Source organism: Ranitomeya imitator, chromosome 3 (assembly GCF_032444005.1).
Source record: "Ranitomeya imitator isolate aRanImi1 chromosome 3, aRanImi1.pri, whole genome shotgun sequence".
Lineage (NCBI taxonomy): Eukaryota > Metazoa > Chordata > Amphibia > Anura > Dendrobatidae > Ranitomeya > Ranitomeya imitator.
This window is the reverse complement of record NC_091284.1, coordinates 472,860,296-472,878,242: the sequence shown is the minus strand read 5'-3', so window position 1 is coordinate 472,878,242 and position 17,947 is coordinate 472,860,296. Positions and strand designations below refer to the sequence as shown.

General features: G+C 43.2%; 1 protein-coding gene across 1 annotated transcript in view; it reads right to left on the bottom strand.

The window, feature by feature from the left end:
- Positions 1 to 3,678: 3,678 nt before the first annotated feature.
- The window catches only part of DERL2 (derlin 2), a 28,213-nt gene continuing 13,944 nt past the window's right edge, over positions 3,679 to 17,947 (bottom strand). Inside the window, exons 2-7 of the mRNA XM_069757482.1 lie at positions 10,661 to 10,726; positions 9,149 to 9,222; positions 7,566 to 7,659; positions 5,986 to 6,181; positions 5,519 to 5,609; positions 3,679 to 4,490 (exon numbers count right to left, since the gene is read on the bottom strand). Of these exons, the coding sequence (XP_069613583.1) occupies positions 4,385 to 4,490; positions 5,519 to 5,609; positions 5,986 to 6,181; positions 7,566 to 7,659; positions 9,149 to 9,222; positions 10,661 to 10,726 (627 nt within the window). The 3' untranslated portion in view covers positions 3,679 to 4,384. The remainder of the gene's footprint in view (positions 4,491 to 5,518; positions 5,610 to 5,985; positions 6,182 to 7,565; positions 7,660 to 9,148; positions 9,223 to 10,660; positions 10,727 to 17,947) is intronic.

The window sequence follows — 17,947 nt, the reverse complement described above, 5'->3', positions numbered from 1 at the left end:
AAAAGTCAAAGAGACTTTATTAGGGGCTCTATTTCTGTGTGGGAATACAAAAAAGAACTGGGTGGGTTTAGCATAAAGAAACTTAGGACTGTGCAGTCCTTACTTGTCCAACTTTCCTAGCTCTCAAAATGATGACATATGCGATTGTCACCCATAAAACTAACAATAATGCATGCTGCTATTTCACGTATGTGTAGCACATTGGCAACCATTGGCCTGCGTGCTGTGCAGGGGTGGTCTGTTTTGCACAAAGACCGCAATGACTAACAATACACCCATCTAAATGGGTGACTTTTTCTTTTATGTGAAATAAGTCACTGTTGCGGGCTTTTTGAAGACGCCCTTCAAGCTTCCTTCTCCCTTAATACTTTCTTCACACTACTACAGTCTTTAGAGTCATCTACGTTCAGTTTAGTTGAAATGCAGATGGCAAGCGTAGGAACATGTACAATGTAATTTCTAGAAGCAGAGATCTCTGGGACTAGAGCTGTATGGATGCAGTTTATTCTATACTTGCAGACTCTCCCAGGCCCATGTTTGTGACCTTGATTGAAAAGTTGTCACCTCTCCCTTAGGCATTCAGAAAAACCCTCCTGAAGAAAGTGCTCCAGCGTCCAGAACTCAATATCCTTCTGCCCACAATTGTGACCATCAGACATAGGCGGCCCTTGGTAATGCATGAAATGCCCTATGGATTCTACACTCTGATGTGTGACACTAGGCCAAGCCTCATACAAGCAGGGCAGATCTCATCTGTGACAAGTCCTAGGTGTCGGGAAGACGTCAAGAACATTCTTGGCTATACCATGTTTGACATGCTCTTATCCAAGTTATCAGTGGCACTACACTACTCAGAGAGCCTTTAACAATTTATACTATATATTTACCCCTCTACTAGATTTTTCCCTGATGAGTCCTATTAAAAAAGGCTGAAACGTGTAGGTAATGGTTGGGGTTCACTACTACAGTGTCATACTTGGGTACTGCCCTTGTTAGGGCAGGAGTCCTGCATTTGGGACACAACAGGGGATATTGGGGCCTAACAATCTCACTGATCCCCGTCCTCCTATGCTGCCTTCTGAGGGTGATCTCTAGAGAAACGGTTGAGAGCCCCCCAATTCTTATTAAAGGGAACCGGTCAAGCAAGGTTGTGCACAGTAACCCACACAGTGTCAGGTTGGGGCTGTTATACTGATTAAAATGATACCTTGGTTGATGAAATCCATCTGTGGTTGTTGTGTAATCTTTATTTGTAGTTTTCATTTAATGATATGCCTGTGCTCCGGGTGGCTGTGGGGGGCGTCATGTGGTGCTCTGATTATTTATTCACATGTATGGCTTCTGATAGGTCACTGATCCCTCACTGACCTGCCCCCTAGTGTACATAATGAACAAATAGTATGGTGCCGGCCACGCCTGTGCAGTAGCATCAATCAGCGATTTTGATAGATGCTACTGTGCCATCTTGGAAGGGGTAATTTTTTTTGTTCTCTAGCAAGATAGCGCCACCGGCAGCTATCGGATCGCTGATGGTGCCGGCTGCGCTTGTGCAGGAGCAGTTATCGGGTCGCCAATAGCTGCTACTACGCTGGCACAGCAGGCTCCATTTTAAAAAATGTTATGAATACCATCAAAAACTAATAAATTGCACATTATGGATGCGATCATGGTGCCACCGGCACCTGCCTGCAGAAGGGGATTTTTAAAAATATTTATAATATTCATCATGTAAACTAGGGGGCAGGTCAGTGAGGGATCAGTGACCTGTCAGCAGTCTGCATTATGAATACCTAGTCAGTGCACCACATGAAGCCACCCCACAGCCCCGCCCCGAAGCACGAGAATATCATTAACTCAAAACTGAAAATAAAGATTAAACAACCACAAGACGGATTTCATCAACCAAGGAATCATTTTAAATCAGTATAACAGCGCCAACTTGACACTGTCTATAGGTTACTCAGCACAATCCTGTAGACAGGTTCCCTTTAACTGCACTAGTCTCATCGTGAACACCTTTTTTGAATGTATATCATGTCAGATGCTGCAAGCAGAGCAGCTTTGCCTCTACAGCATTGAAAGAGCATGGAAAGATAATGATGCAGACAATTTCAGGCACAAAGAACTTGCACGCAAATGCTACTTGTCTAGAAGACAGGCTACCTTCGATAGGACTGCAGCGGTGGCCGGTAACTAAAGGTACCGTCACACATAACGATATCGTTAACGATATCGTTGCTTTTTGTGACGTTGCTTTTTGTGATCTCCCCTGCTGGGAGATCGTTGGTCGCTGGGGAAAGTCCAGCACTTTATTTCGTCGCTGGATCTCCCACTGACATCGCTGAATCGGCGTGTGTGACGCCGATCCAGCAATGTCTTCACTGGTAACCAGGGTAAACATCGGGTTACTAAGCGCAGGGCCGCGCTTAGTAACCCGATGTTTACCTTGGTTACTGTTGTAAATGTAAAAAAAAAAAAAAAACAACTACATACTTACATTCCCGATGTCTGGTCAGGTCCCGCACTGACTGGTGAGGGCCGGCCAGCCGTAAAGCACGCTGTGCAGCGGTGACGTCACCGCTGTACTTTACGGCTGGCGCTCAGTCAGTGCGGGAAGCTGAAGGCGAGGGACATGACCAGACACCGGGAATGTAAGTATGTAGTGTTTTTTTTTTTACATTTACACTGGTAACCAGGGTAAACATCGGGTTACTAAGCACGGTCCTGCACTTAGCAACCCGATGTTTACCCTGGTTACCGGGGACTTCGGGATCGTTGGTCGCTGGAGAGCTGTCTGTGTGACAGCTCTCCAGCGACCAAACAGCGACGCTGCAGTGATCTACATCGTTCTCGGTATCGCTGCAGCGTCGCTTAGTGTGACGGTACCTTTAGGCAATGAGCGTAAACTCAAGAAATAAAAATCTCTTTCCAAAGAGAGGATCCTCAATACGGGTATGTGCACAGGACATCTGTTTCAGGCTTGATTTCACCTGTAACCCACTTAAAAAACAAAACCCACACACCATCAGCAAGGCCGCCAAAGGAGACTAGTCAGGAAAACCATCTCTGATGACTTCCTAAAACTTACTCTGCTTCTAAACTCAGTGGGTGTGCCACAGCACATGCCTCTAGGGCAAAGTTACCGGTTTTATAAGCACTTTGTAATTTCACCCACGTAGGTTGATGAGAAATCCCTGTTACTAGTAGCTTTTAAACGTGCAGGATAGAAAGTCAAGAGGCTTAGGCCAGGTTCATACTTGCGTGTGGCTGGTCTGTGTATGGCTGCGTAGTTCCTCCTTCGAGCTCCGCCTACTTCAGCATGTGTCCTGCGTACCTATCTTTAACATTTGGGTACACAGGGACATGCGTTGTATGCGGATGCGTCGGCATGTGGGGTTGAAGTGCCCGCCAAACCGCACGGGAACGTAAAAAGTTGAGTTCCCGCGTGGTCGTCGGGCACATCAAAACGCCGCATGCGGACACATCTGCATACAACGCATGTCCCTGTGTACCCAAATGTTAAAGATAGGTACGCAGGGCGACACAGGACGCATGCGGTAGTAGGCGGAGCTTAAGGGAGGAACTACACAGCCATACACAGACAAGCCACACACAAGTGTGAACATAACTTCGTTAAGGCTAATTCCCCATTATGTTATACATGGAAAATGCCAGGTATTTAGAACCTTGTTTAAAAGCACAACTTCTGTGGATTTATTGTGCATATAAAATATTATATAATACACCAACTTTTATTTTTCTTGGATTCTTCGTATTTCCATAGCTCAAATGAAATGCGGTAATAAACCAATTATCTGATAATCAAACCCTAGAAAGGAAAAAAAAAAATCAGCCAGCGCAGCACAGTTTTGTGTCACTGCATAAAAGAGTGTAGTCTAGAGTCGTAACTTGTATAAAATAAGCATCTTGCATTGGCGCAGAGAAGAGGAATGGTGGCTGTTGTATGACCCCGATTTTGTGCGGTTTATTGGCATTTGCACAATCTTCTCTACACATACTATAGTTTATGTTCTGCCAAAACCTGGACAATCCATGTGTCCTTAAAGATTTTTTTTTGTATCAAAAATAAAGAAATAACACACAATTGTTAAAAAGCAATAAAGAAGTCTGCGCAGTCTGGTTAAATAGTATCAGTTTCCATATTTCCAGTTTAGGGTCCAAGAGCTTCAAGTACCATTGCAAACAAGTCCTCTATGGGGAGGCACTGGTGGGAAAGTATAAAGGGCTCCTTGTGTCAGTCAATGGAATATAAAGTGCGTCCTGTTCGGGAGAACGGTAGGTTATCGCCACAACAGGGCAATGTGCAATCAAGGCGAGATTACACGAGTTCAGCTCCTGTGTGACACTTTCTCTTGTCGGCTCTTTAACCTCCAAGTCTTTGTCCTTCTCCCCAAGCAAATCCCCCAGGACGATCTTCTGGGAGTGGATTGTAGTTTGGGTCTTCATCTTGTGTATCAAATATTGCTTTCCTGCAAATTAAGTCAAGTGATATAAAAGGTATTATATAAGAGAAATAACTTGTGACTGCACAAATCACATTTGTTACTTCCCATGCTCACTAAAACTGAATCTGTCAGCAGGTTTTTACCATGTAATCTGAGATGTCCATGAAGTAGACATAGAGACCCTGATTCCAGGGATGTATCACTTACTGGACTGCTTGGTACAGTTTTGATAGAATCCCTGTTTTCTCTGCTGCAGATGTAGCAATGGTCCCAATACTGAGCTGTGTATAACCCCACCCACACCCCTGATTGGAAGCTTCCTGGCAAGCTGCCAATCAGTGGTGAGGGCGGGGTTACACAGATTAGCTGGAATGGCCCACAGACACCTAGTCATGCAGTGAATCTCCTGCTGATAAAACACTGATTGTATTGAAACTATATAGCAAGCTGCTCTGCAAGTAATAGTCGCTAAAAATCAGGCTGCATGCACCTACATTATACTGATCTCGGATTAAGTAGCAAAAACCTGCCACATTTATATAAATAAAAATGCTAAAATGTTATTGGCTTTGGGAATGTGCTATCCAAAACTGACCAGAGCCTAGCTATAGACACCTTAATAACATTTTCCAAGATTGAAAGCTATCCATAGGATAGCAGAGGACTTAGTGATTGCTGGGGGTATGAACTCTGGGACCCCACTGATCCAGATATAGAGATTTGCCCCATCTGAATAAGGTGGAAGCCTAGAGCCTATGAACCTCCTTTGATGGTCAATGGAACTGCTGGAAGTAGCTGACATTCCCTATGCTATGGATCAAGAATAACTTTCAATCTACCGGTAGGTAAATCCCGTTTAAGTACAGCTGGATCAAATGTCACAAGAAGCTTTGAATTCTTCAAGACAGCGATGTAGGCTGAACTTCTGACAGACATGCACAAAGAAGTACATTTGGCGATATGTATCCTGATGTTTACACTCATTTTCTTACTAGATCCATGTAAGCATGCAGAGGCGAGAGAAGATGTCCCTGAACCAGCACTTCACTTACAGAATGTATGGAGTCTTCAAAATTCTTCCTCCTCCAGGCTGGTTAGGAAACACATCCTCTAAAAAGAAATAGATGTGTCCAACAGCAATACCTGAAAGAACGAAAGAAACAAAAAAAGGTCACAAAGTGCAACATATGAAGAGAACTTAACTACAAACACAGAAACGTTCCCATGTGGAATCTAGAATAATATTACCAGTTTCCTAATGCTTAGAGTAAACTTGTCCTCCAGAAAAGAAATGAGCCAGACAGATAACTACAAGCATTGCCAAGTTATAAAGGATGGCGTTAACACAGCAAAACACCAGTCTTGGGCAACTTTTACACTGCTAAGTAAGAGTTTGAATATTTCAAAAGAAAAAAAAAAGGTGGTTTACAGTGGGAATATTAATATTTCCTTGTGTGAAACATGGACAATACAAAACATTTACCCCAACAAGTTTCATACCAGGTAGTATAGATCTTACCCAAGAGATCCACAATAATTGAATTCCCCAGCAGCAGTGAAAAGCCCATGAGGACCCATGGAAGGAATGGAGCCTGAAAATTCAAAAGCCCAAAGAAGTTCATTCGAACATATGGATTTCTCCTGCTCCATACATACACAAGCATTATTGTAAAAGCTTGGCCAAGGAAAACTAAATTGACAAAAAGTCCAAACATCTAGAGAATATTAAGGAAAAACACAAATCTATGGCTGTTAAAGGGAGTGTCACCACCCAAACTCATTTTAAACTAACCATATAGGGGACTATAAAAGTCATGCCTATAGCGTCGTTTTTTTTAGTGCAAAAAAATTACCAACTCAATTACCATCACCGTCCCCTCTGTAGATTGCCAGCAGTATATCACTTCTCCATTGCAAAAACATTAGCAATCAAAGTATTTGGCATCTAGTGGGTCTTATCAGAATTTTCACTGGTGGAGTGTACTTTCCCCTGTATGATGCTGACCAATCATAGCAGGAACCAACACAGGAGAAAAGGAACATGCTCCAAAATAGCTCTGCTCGCACTGCAGATCCATTGGAAGTTAATGTGAGCACAAACATAACAGTGTGGTTACTGACCGCTCTAATCTCCAGAGAGGCAATGTGGGGGAAGGGGCAGTAAAGTTCAGGTGAGAGCCTTGACTTTGTAATGTAATACAACTAAACTCAGCTGTGCTGCCCTGTCCCCAAAGGGGGGCTTCCCCACGGCCGCTCGTGACCTTATCAGAAAGGTATTAGTCACATGTGCTCTACTCCCAGCACTTTCTAATAAGGCAGAATATTAGACCCAGGTATCAGGGCTGTGTCGTTATATCTACCACAATGAGAAACATGCACTAAACTATTGTGGGGAGTGTTCTTTTTCTCCTGCTGTGTTGCTGCCTGCTTATGATTGGGCAACTGTCATAGAATGAAGAAGTACACACCTCAAAAATCACTGATAATGTCCACTTGGAAATAAAATTACCTCATTAGTTGTCAAATGCTCTGACTGCTAATTAGTGATGAGCGAACATGCTTGGATAAGGTGTTATCTGAGCATGCTCGTGTGGTAACAGAGTGGCTTCGGCGTGCTCGAATAATATGTTAGGAAATCCCTGCATGTGCTGCGGCCATTGACCAACAAAGAGGCAATCCCTGAATATGTTACGGCTGTCGAACAGCTGTGAGACATACAGGAGTACAGATTATCTGAGCACACTGAAGACACTTAGCACCAGAGCATGCTCAGATAACACCTTATCCAAGCACGTTCGCTCATCAATATTGCTAATATCTCTGCAACAGCGACATGGAAAAAAAAAAAAAAAAATACTCTGCCCTGTAGCCAATATTACATCATGTGCACTTCAACATGAACATTCTGGGGAAAAGTCGTCTTTAAAGACATGATGCACTACATTAGTCCTTAGCAGTGGAAAGGTTTAACAATGCATTACTTTTCTTTAGAATACTCTTTGCATTTTTAACTTATGGGTACAAGTTAAACTATTAATATACCACTGAAATGAAGGCCTAGTATTAAAAAAAATAAATATTCAATACTTATAAGGATACAGTCATTAAGAGGCCACCAAAGAGGAACATAAATACAAAGTCTGCAGTACGACCACGAAACGATCCTTCTTCAAGCATCCGGCAGTATCTATATCTGGATTTAGTTGTTAAGGGACAGTTTTGATTATTATTAAAGAAACCAAATGTCTCTAAATTACTGTAACATTTGACCCTGCATAAAACTAAATGTATAGTCAGTGTGCACGGTCTAAGCTACAGAAGTACTGAAGATAACCCAAATGTTTAAAGTGAACCTGACAGATGATATACAGTATGTTGTCCGATCCACAGGCAGCAAGTACCAGATGCCGACTGCATGATCTCAGGCAGGTATGTTTGACTATGTACAAAAACCTGCTTTAAAAGCGCTACTGACTATCAAGATGCACAGGAGACCAGTCAGAATAGTGGGTCCCCTGGATCCGGTCAGCAAAAAAACGGATCCGTTACAAATTAAAAGAAATAAGTCAGTAGGAATACGGCACTCCTGGATAAGGCTACTTTCACACTTACGTTGTTTGCTGTACGTCGCAATGCGTCGTTTTGGAGAAAAAACACATCCTGCAAAGTTGCCTGCAGGATGCGTTTTTTCTCCATAGACTTGCATTAGCGACGCATTGCGATGTATGGCCACATGTCGCATGCGTCGTGCGACGGATGCGTCGTGTTTTGGCAGACCGTCGGCACAAAAAAAGTTACATGTAACTTTTTTTGTGCGTCGCGTCCGCCATTTCCGACCGTGCATGCGCGCCCGAAACTCCGCCCCCTCCTCCCCGGACATTACAATGGGGCAGCAGATGCGTTGAAAAAACTGCATCCGCTGCCCCCTTTGTTCATTTACTTCACAAAGTGCGTCAGTACGTCGGCCGACGCATAGCGACGGGCCCGTACCAACGCTAGTGTGAAAGTAGCCTAAGGCCTCTTTCACACTTCAGTTGTTTGGCGTCAGTCTAAAACCGCCATTTTCCTCAAATAACGGATCCGTCATTTTTTTTGACGGATCCGTTATTTTCCCATAGACTTGCATTAGCGACGGATTGTGACGGATGGTCGTCCGTTCCATCCGCCATGCGACGGATCCGTCGAAATTTGGCGGACGTCATCTAGACATGGACGGACATTATAACGTTTTTTGTCAACGCCGAAATGGCGGATCGCGATGGATCTGCCGCGTCCGCCATTCCATAGAATGGCCGCCTATGGGGGACGGATCCGTCGCGACCGTCATTTCGGCGGATCCGTCGCCCCAATCCGCTTTTTCAATTGCGCATGCTCAAAAAAGTAGATACTTTTCCCAGACAACCCCCAAGTAACGGATCCGTCAAAAAAATGGATCCGTTAGAACCGTTTTCTCAACAATTGTGACGGATCCGTCACTATGTCGGAAGTGACTGTCGCCAAACAACTGAAGTGTGAAAGAGGCCTAAGCAGTTGCTCGGAGAGGGTCCCAACTCAAATTCATAAATAGAATGCGTTTCCTAACAGAAGTAAGATTTTTCCAGATCTGTAAATCTAATATTAATGATGTAAATGGTCATCTCATACTAGGAATCATGTCTGAAAATCCACTTTATAAAGGATACAGAAAAATCATATTAAATAAAAAATTGAATCCAACTGGTCCAAAAAATAGGAAGTTTGTGACTAGTCTCCATACCTAAAGAATAATAATAATAAAAAAAAAAAAAACAAACATAATAGAAGCATATTACTTTTCAAGCCATGTAATGTGAGAACGGAGTTGCCAAAGTGTGGTGGAGAAACTGTACAATTGAAGAGCAAATAGATCGCAAACTTGTCAAGGTACAATTATGTGACAAGTTGAGGAACCTTGGCTTGGGACAAAAGCCTGCAGGCACTATGCTATGGCAGACTGCCCAATTGTGGCAGCATGCGATTCCCTGGTATCGCCACTGCCAGCCGGAGGTCACATGTCAGAATAGATACAATCAGCATACTCGTGGTCACATGAAAACTAGACTTATTCCTCTTCTCTCAATAGCCAGGAATTGAAGGAAGCTGGTTGAATCTAGTCGGCACGTGACCACGAGTAGGCAAATTGCATACATTCTGCATATGACTGCCAGCTCGCACTGGGGATACCCAATCGTAACAATATGAGCAGTCTGACTACGGACCCTCTTCCTCCTCCCAAATCACCCCATTGCTCAGTGGAGAAAGATTCAACTGACAGGGGTTGTCCACTAATTGGACAATCCCTTCTCAATCAGGATGTTTCCTCCCAGTAAAATAAGACTTATACTCCCCTCTGATGCTGGCACCGTTCCAGTAGTGTCGGCATTCACATCACATTGTTATGTCACGTGATCTCTGTGCCCAATCAGAGCTGGCTTCACTCTCCCCGGCATCGGGCAAATCAGACATGAAGAGAAGTCAGACCTGTGGCGGCAGCTCACTTCTTCTTGATGTCTGGCTAGTCTCAAGGCGAAGAGGGTGAAGCCATCGCTGAACGGTCACAGGGATTGCATGACATAATGTGATGCAAGTCCCTGGAGAGCCAGTGCCAACACGGCATTGCAGGAGAGTAGAAGTGGTTTTATTTTACTGGGAGCAAACATGCTGATGGAAAAGGGGTGTCTGAGTAGTGAACACCCCCTCTAACCTTGCTCCTTAGAACAGCTAATGCTCCTGTAGAATGTAAGCCCGCAAGGGCAGGGTCCTCGCCCCTCTGTACCAGTCTGTCATTGCTAGTCTGTTTACTGTAATTTGTATGTACAGCACCATGGAATCAATGGTGCTATATAAATAATAGTAAATAATAATGCCCAATTGGTAATCCGGCACTGCCCAATCCTATTTTTTTTTCTATCTCATAAAGAACATTTTGAAAACCAGAGTAGAGTCTTTGTACCAAATGCAAACCTATAAATTATCTGCTACCAGCTGTCTTTTGGGGCAGAGATGCGCTCAGAAACCATGTAATATGATACTTCCAACAGAATTGAAAAAAGAAAAAAGCTGTGGCATGTAACTTCCTGCAGTACGTACTGAGCGCTCCTACAACGTTCTGCCACATCACAGAGCACTGCAGAAGCGGAAACATTACTGACAGGTCCAAAACCCAGGAGACTCACCTGGTAATGTCGAAATATCAGCTCAGGGTTGAAATATAGTTGAAATGGTGTGATAATTTCTAATTGCTGGAAGAGAGAAGACAGGAGGTAAAGTGAATTCTGTATAAAATCCCGGAGCCATTTCCTGCACTAGTACAAAGATATACTACAAACACAGCAATAGGAATCCGCATTGGCAGCGTCCATATCAGGCTTGCTGGGGCTCCTAGTACTCCTGGTAGCTGCAATCCTGGTGCCGACCTGATCCAGCTCAGTGCCCTTACAGGTGAAGCAGCCAACAAAGCAAGCAAGGTCTATATTGCTCGGCTTTCTTATAATCTTCACATAAACGTTTTAATACTTGGGGGACGCCGTCATATACAGCATTCTAGAATGCTGTATATACAGTATGTCCCCAATCTGATCTGCAAGGCAAAGTGAACAGGTTGCAATTGCCATTCATGTGGATGACATCCTCCATGGCGCCTGTGGAGGCGCACTCCTCCCTGCTGAGGGCAGAGCCAAGTACCACTCTGTGCATGCGTGGGGAATGGCCAAAAAGCGCAGGCACATGCACACTGCAATACTTTGCCCTCGGCAGGGCAGAAAGAAGTACATCTGTACAGGAGCGCGATGGAGGACACTGCGTGGATGATGTAGGACGCATCATCCACGCAAAGAAGGAAGGAGAATGGCGATCACAAGAAGAGAGGAGGCGCCGGATCAAGACCAGAGACGCCCATCAGACCGGGCCGCGCCATAGGAGAGTTTAATAAAAGCATTCTAGAATGGTGAAGGGAAAATTGGGTGATAGGTTCCTTTTAAAGAAGAAAAAAAATACAACTAAAACCATGGCCAGGACATTATATTCTGACTTATTGTTTTGCTATAAATTTTAAAATATCTTTCCGCGGAGTTTTATCAATAATAAAAAAAAAAATACTAATGAAAATGATCCTTGGGCTGGAAAAACAATAAATACGTTTTTTTAAAGGGGATGCTCATTACTTTCATATTGATGACCTATTCTTAAAGCAAACCTGTCACCTGATTCATGATACGCAAACCGTAGAAAAGTATAGCTGCTATGTTATAAGGGAGAACAGTGATGGAGAAGAAGTTGTTCAAGTAGTGGACACCCCCTTTAAGTCCAGGGTCACACATATATAGTGCTCTGTGCTGAGAATTATGTAGGGATTTCCATTGGAATCCTCCAAAATCTGCATTTAGATGGAAACCCCATGCACTTAAATGAAGCAGAAGGAGTCACGTCGGAGTCCGTTTTGTTTCATCCTGGCAGGATTTAAGTTTTTCACAAAAAGCACCAAAAAGTGGTAGATCACGAGTGCTGCCAGGATGGAGGCCAAAAAATATCCATAATAAAAGACTAAGGAGAAAGTAGCGCAAATAAGGTCTTATCTGACAAACATAAGTATTTTTATAAGATTGTGGTAACCTGATTTGTAGGATTAAGCATTTTTGGTTGATGTTCAGCTGCTGCGGATCCACGGTGGTCAAAGCCGATTTATCAAGACGTCAATGATATAAAATCCGATATATAAAGGTGTGTGTGCGCGCGCGTGTGCGTGTCCGGAATTGGCATCTGCACCGTCGCAGCTACAGCCACAAACTTTTGCAGTGTCACACGTCTGGACCCTGAGAGCGTCATAGGCTATGCTGTGAGGTGAAATTTTAACCCCGCGCATTCCAATTCACCAAACAATTTTGCCCCCATCTATATATTGGGAAAAAAAAGTGAAAGGAAAAGTGATGGAGGCAAATTGACAGCTGCCGGATGTGAACAAGGGGACTTAAAGAATGAGAGCGATGGCGCCAAAGAGTATATACCGTACAGTTGCTAAGGTGGGGCCCCGACATGGGATACTCACCACACACGGGGATATGAACACACACAAAATGCGCCACACACTACCACGTGCTTGAACACATCCTCAGCACACATTTCACCACACATACACCAACCTCGCCACATAAAAGTCGAAACACAAAAGTCACCGCTCAAAACTCGCCACGCGCAAAACTCGCCACATGCAAAACTCGCCACACGTGCAAAACTCACCTCATGGAAAACTCGCCACATGCAAAACTTGCACACGTGGAAAAATTGCCACCTGCACAAAACTCGCCACACATGCAAAAGTTGCCTCACACAAAACTTACACATAAAACTCGCCACGCGCAAAACTCGCCACACACAACTTGCTACACTAACCTGTCACATGCAACTCGACAAAGTTGCTACACGAATGTCACCACACAAAACTCATCTAACAAAAGTCGCTACATGCATGTCGCCACACACAACTCAACACACACAACTTGACACATGAAACTCGCCCTAAAACACACACAAGTCTGGTATTATCCTTCAAAAATAAAAATCTGATTAATAAGCAGACAAACTACAAGAGCAACTAGTGTACCATAAAGGAAATACGGCAGCGGTCAGTCACATGACCTGTCTATTATGTGTATGTTGTGAGCGAATATATACTGCCGGGGGGGGGGGGGGGGGGCTTCCTGTTGGCTGGGGATTTATCAGGCTGCCAATTTAGCTTACAAATACTGAGGTAAAAATACTGACCAAATAACATGTGAACGAGTTCTAATACAGGAGATGACATACAGGTGTATACTATATATAAGGGAGATGACAGTATATACATGTTTGGGGTGAAAATGAAAAGGTGTGAGGTGAAAATGAAAAGGTGTGAGTGGAAAATAGTGGAGTGATCAGAAAATGACAGATGTGAGGTCGAAATGACAAGAGTTGGGGGTGAATGACAAGTGTTAGGGGGGAATGAGAGGAATGAGGGGGAAAATGAAAGATGTGAGGAGGAAAATGAGAGCCGTGATGGGAAAATAAGAGAAGTGAGGTGCTATAACTAACCACAGATATTTACTATGCCCAGGCAACGCCGGGCTCTTCAGCTAGTAAAAAATAAAAATCGTATTACCTTGCAGTTTTTATTCAATAAATCAGTGAATATAATCCACAAGATAATCAATTTTTTCAATTGACATCTTCAATAATCGGTAGTGCAGAAGATATCTACAAATTTTCCACTCTGATGAGAAAATCATCAGTAATGACCCTCATCTCCATTGAGGCGAATAGCTCCGTCTGAGTCTGACAGCACGGTATATATACACTGCTCAGAAAAATAAAGGGAACGCAAACAACAGAATATGACTCCAAGAAAATCAAACTTCTGTGAAATCAAACTGTCCACTTAGGAAGCAACACTGACAATCAATTTCACATGCGGTTATGCAAATGGAATAGGCAACAGATGGAAATTATTGGCAATTATCAAGACACACTCAATAAGGGAGTGGTTCTGCAGGTGGGGACCACAGACCACATCTCGGTACCAATGCTTTCTGGCTGATGTTTTGGTCACTTTTGAATGTTGGTTGTGCTTTCACACTCGTGGTAGCATGAGACGGACTCTACAACCCACACAAGTGGCTCAGGTAGTGCAGCTCATCCAGGATGGCACATCAATGCGAGCTGTGGCAAGAAGGTTTGTCGTGTCTATCAGGGTAGTGTCCAGAGGCTGGAGGCGCTACCAGGAGGCAGGCCAATACACCAGGAGACGTGGAGGGGGCCATAGGAGGATAACAACCCAGCAGCAGGACCGCTACCTCAGCTTTTGTGCAAGGATGAACAAGAGGAGCACTGCCAGAGCCCTGCAAAATGACCTCCAGCGGGCCACAAAGGTGCATTTGTCTGCACAAACGGTTAGAAACAGACTCCATGAGGATGGTCCAAGTGCCCGATGTCCACAGATGAGGGTTGTGCTTCAGCCCAACACCATGCAGGACGCTTGGCATTTGCCACAGAACACCAGGATTGGCAAATTCGCCACTGGTGTCCTGTGCTCAGATTCACACTGACCATATGAGACAGAAGTGACAGAGTCTGGAGACGCCGTGGAGAGCGATCTGCGGCCTGCAACATCCTTCAGCATGACCGGTTTGGCAGTGGGTCAGTAATGGTGTGGGGAGGCATTTCTTTGGAGGGCCGCACAGCCCTCCATGAGCTCGCCAGAGGTAGCCTGCCATTAGGTACAGAGATGAGATCCTCAGACCCCTTGTGAGACCATATGCTGGTGCAGTTGGCCCTGGGGTCCTCCTAATGCAGGACAATGCCAGACCTCATGTGGCTGGAGTGTGTCAGCAGTTCCTGCAAGATGAAGGCATTGAAGCTATAGACTGGCCCACCCGTTCCCCAGACCTGAATCCGATTGAACACCTCTGGGACGTCATGTCTCGCACCATCCACCAACGTCCCATTGCACCACAGACTGTCCAGAAATTGGCGGATGCTTTAGTCCAGGTCTGGGAGGAGATCCCTCAGGAGACCATCCGCTGTCTCATCAGGAGCATGCCGAGGAGTTGTAGGGAGGTTATACAGGCACATGGAGGCCTCGCACACTACTGAGCATCATTTCCTTGTCTTGAGGCATTTCCACTGATGTTGGATCAGCCTGTAACTTCATTTTTCACTTTCATTTTGAGCATCATTCCAACTCCAGACCTCCATGGGTTATTAGTTGTAATTTATGTTGATAATTTTTAGGTTTTATTGTTCTCAACACATTCCACTATGTATTGAATAAAGATTTACAACTGGAATATTTCATTCAGTGATATCTAGGATGTGGGATTTTAGTGTGGCACGACGACGTTTCGGATGTGATATGATATCCTTTCTCAAACGTCGCCACGCCATTGGGCAATAAAGTCCAATTTTTTTGTGCGGTTTTTCTTTTTTTACCTTATTATAAGGAACCATTGGCCTGTTGGTTGGAAAAGCTTTCCACACTGAGGTATTTGATGATGCGGTTCCAATTGTTTTCATTCTCTCTCTCTACATATAGGTACAGTATACACACAGTAGTAGTACACGTAGTACTGCCGCCATGTGACAACACACACACAGGTACAGTATATACACAGTAGTAGTGTCACCATGTGACAGCACAAGGTGCAGCTGTGCGCAGTATCTATGTATACATACACACATAGGTACCGTATACACACAGCAGTAGTACACGTAGTAGTGTCACCATATGATAGCACAAGGTGCAGCTGTGTGCAGTAAATATTATATGTATACATACACACATATAGGTACAGTATATACACAGTAGTAGTGTCGCCATGTGACAGCACAAGGTGTAGCTGTGTGCAGTATATAATATATGTATACATACACATATATAGGTACATTATATACACAGTAGTAGTGTCTCCATGTGACAGCACAAGGTGTAGCTGTGTGCAGTATATAATATATGTATACATACACATATAGGTACAGTATATACACAGTAGTAGTGTCGCCATGTGACAGCACAAGGTGTAGCTGTGTGCAGTATATAATATATACATACACATATATAGGTACAGTATATACACAGTAGTAGTGTCGCCATGTGACAGCACAAGGTGTAGCTGTGTGCAGTATATAATATATGTATACATACACATATATAGGTACATTATATACACAGTAGTAGTGTCTCCATGTGACAGCACAAGGTGTAGCTGTGTTCAGTATATAATATATGTATACATACACATATAGGTACAGTATATACACAGTAGTAGTGTCGCCATGTGACAGCACAAGGTGTAGCTGTGTGCAGTATATAATATATGTATACATACACATATATAGGTACAGTATATACACAGTAGTAGTGTCGCCATGTGACATCACAAGGTGTAGCTGTGTGCAGTATATAATATATGTATACATACACATATATAGGTACATTATATACACAGTAGTAGTGTCTCCATGTGACAGCACAAGGTGTAGCTGTGTGCAGTATATAATATATGTATACATACACATATAGGTACAGTATATACACAGTAGTAGTGTCGCCATGTGACAGCACAAGGTGTAGCTGTGTGCAGTATATAATATATGTATACATACACATATATAGGTACATTATATACACAGTAGTAGTGTCTCCATGTGACAGCACAAGGTGTAGCTGTGTGCAGTATATAATATATGTATACATACACATATAGGTACAGTATATACACAGTAGTAGTGTCGCCATGTGACAGCACAAGGTGTAGCTGTGTGCAGTATATAATATATGTATACATACACATATATAGGTACATTATATACACAGTAGTAGTGTCTCCATGTGACAGCACAAGGTGTAGCTGTGTGCAGTATATAATATATGTATACATACACATATAGGTACAGTATATACACAGTAGTAGTGTCGCCATGTGACAGCACAAGGTGCAGCTGTGTGCAGTATATAATATATGTATACATACACATATAGGTACAGTATATACACAGTAGTAGTGTCGCCATGTGACAGCACAAGGTGTAGCTGTGTGCAGTATATAATATATGTATACATACACATATATAGGTACAGTATATACACAGTAGTAGTGTCGCCATGTGACAGCACAAGGTGTAGCTGTGTGCAGTATATAATATATACATATACACATATAGGTACAGTATACATACAGTAGTAGTGTCACCATGTGACAGCACAAGGTGCAGCTGTGTGCAGTATATAATATATGTATACATACACATATAGGTACAGTATATACACAGTAGTAGTGTCGCCATGTGACAGCACAAGGTGTAGCTGTGTGCAGTATATAATATATGTATACATACACATATATAGGTACATTATATACACAGTAGTAGTGTCTCCATGTGACAGCACAAGGTGTAGCTGTGTGCAGTATATAATATATGTATACATACACATATAGGTACAGTATATACACAGTAGTAGTGTCGCCATGTGACAGCACAAGGTGTAGCTGTGTGCAGTATATAATATATGTATACATACACATATATAGGTACATTATATACACAGTAGTAGTGTCTCCATGTGACAGCACAAGGTGTAGCTGTGTGCAGTATATAATATATGTATACATACACATATAGGTACAGTATATACACAGTAGTAGTGTCGCCATGTGACAGCACAAGGTGTAGCTGTGTGCAGTATATAATATATGTATACATACACATATAGGTACAGTATATACACAGTAGTAGTGTCGCCATGTGACAGCACAAGGTGTAGCTGTGTGCAGTATATAATATATACATATACACATATAGGTACAGTATACATACAGTAGTAGTGTCACCATGTGACAGCACAAGGTGCAGCTGTGTGCAGTATATAATATATGTATACATACACATATATAGGTACAGTATATACACAGTAGTAGTGTCGCCATGTGACAGCA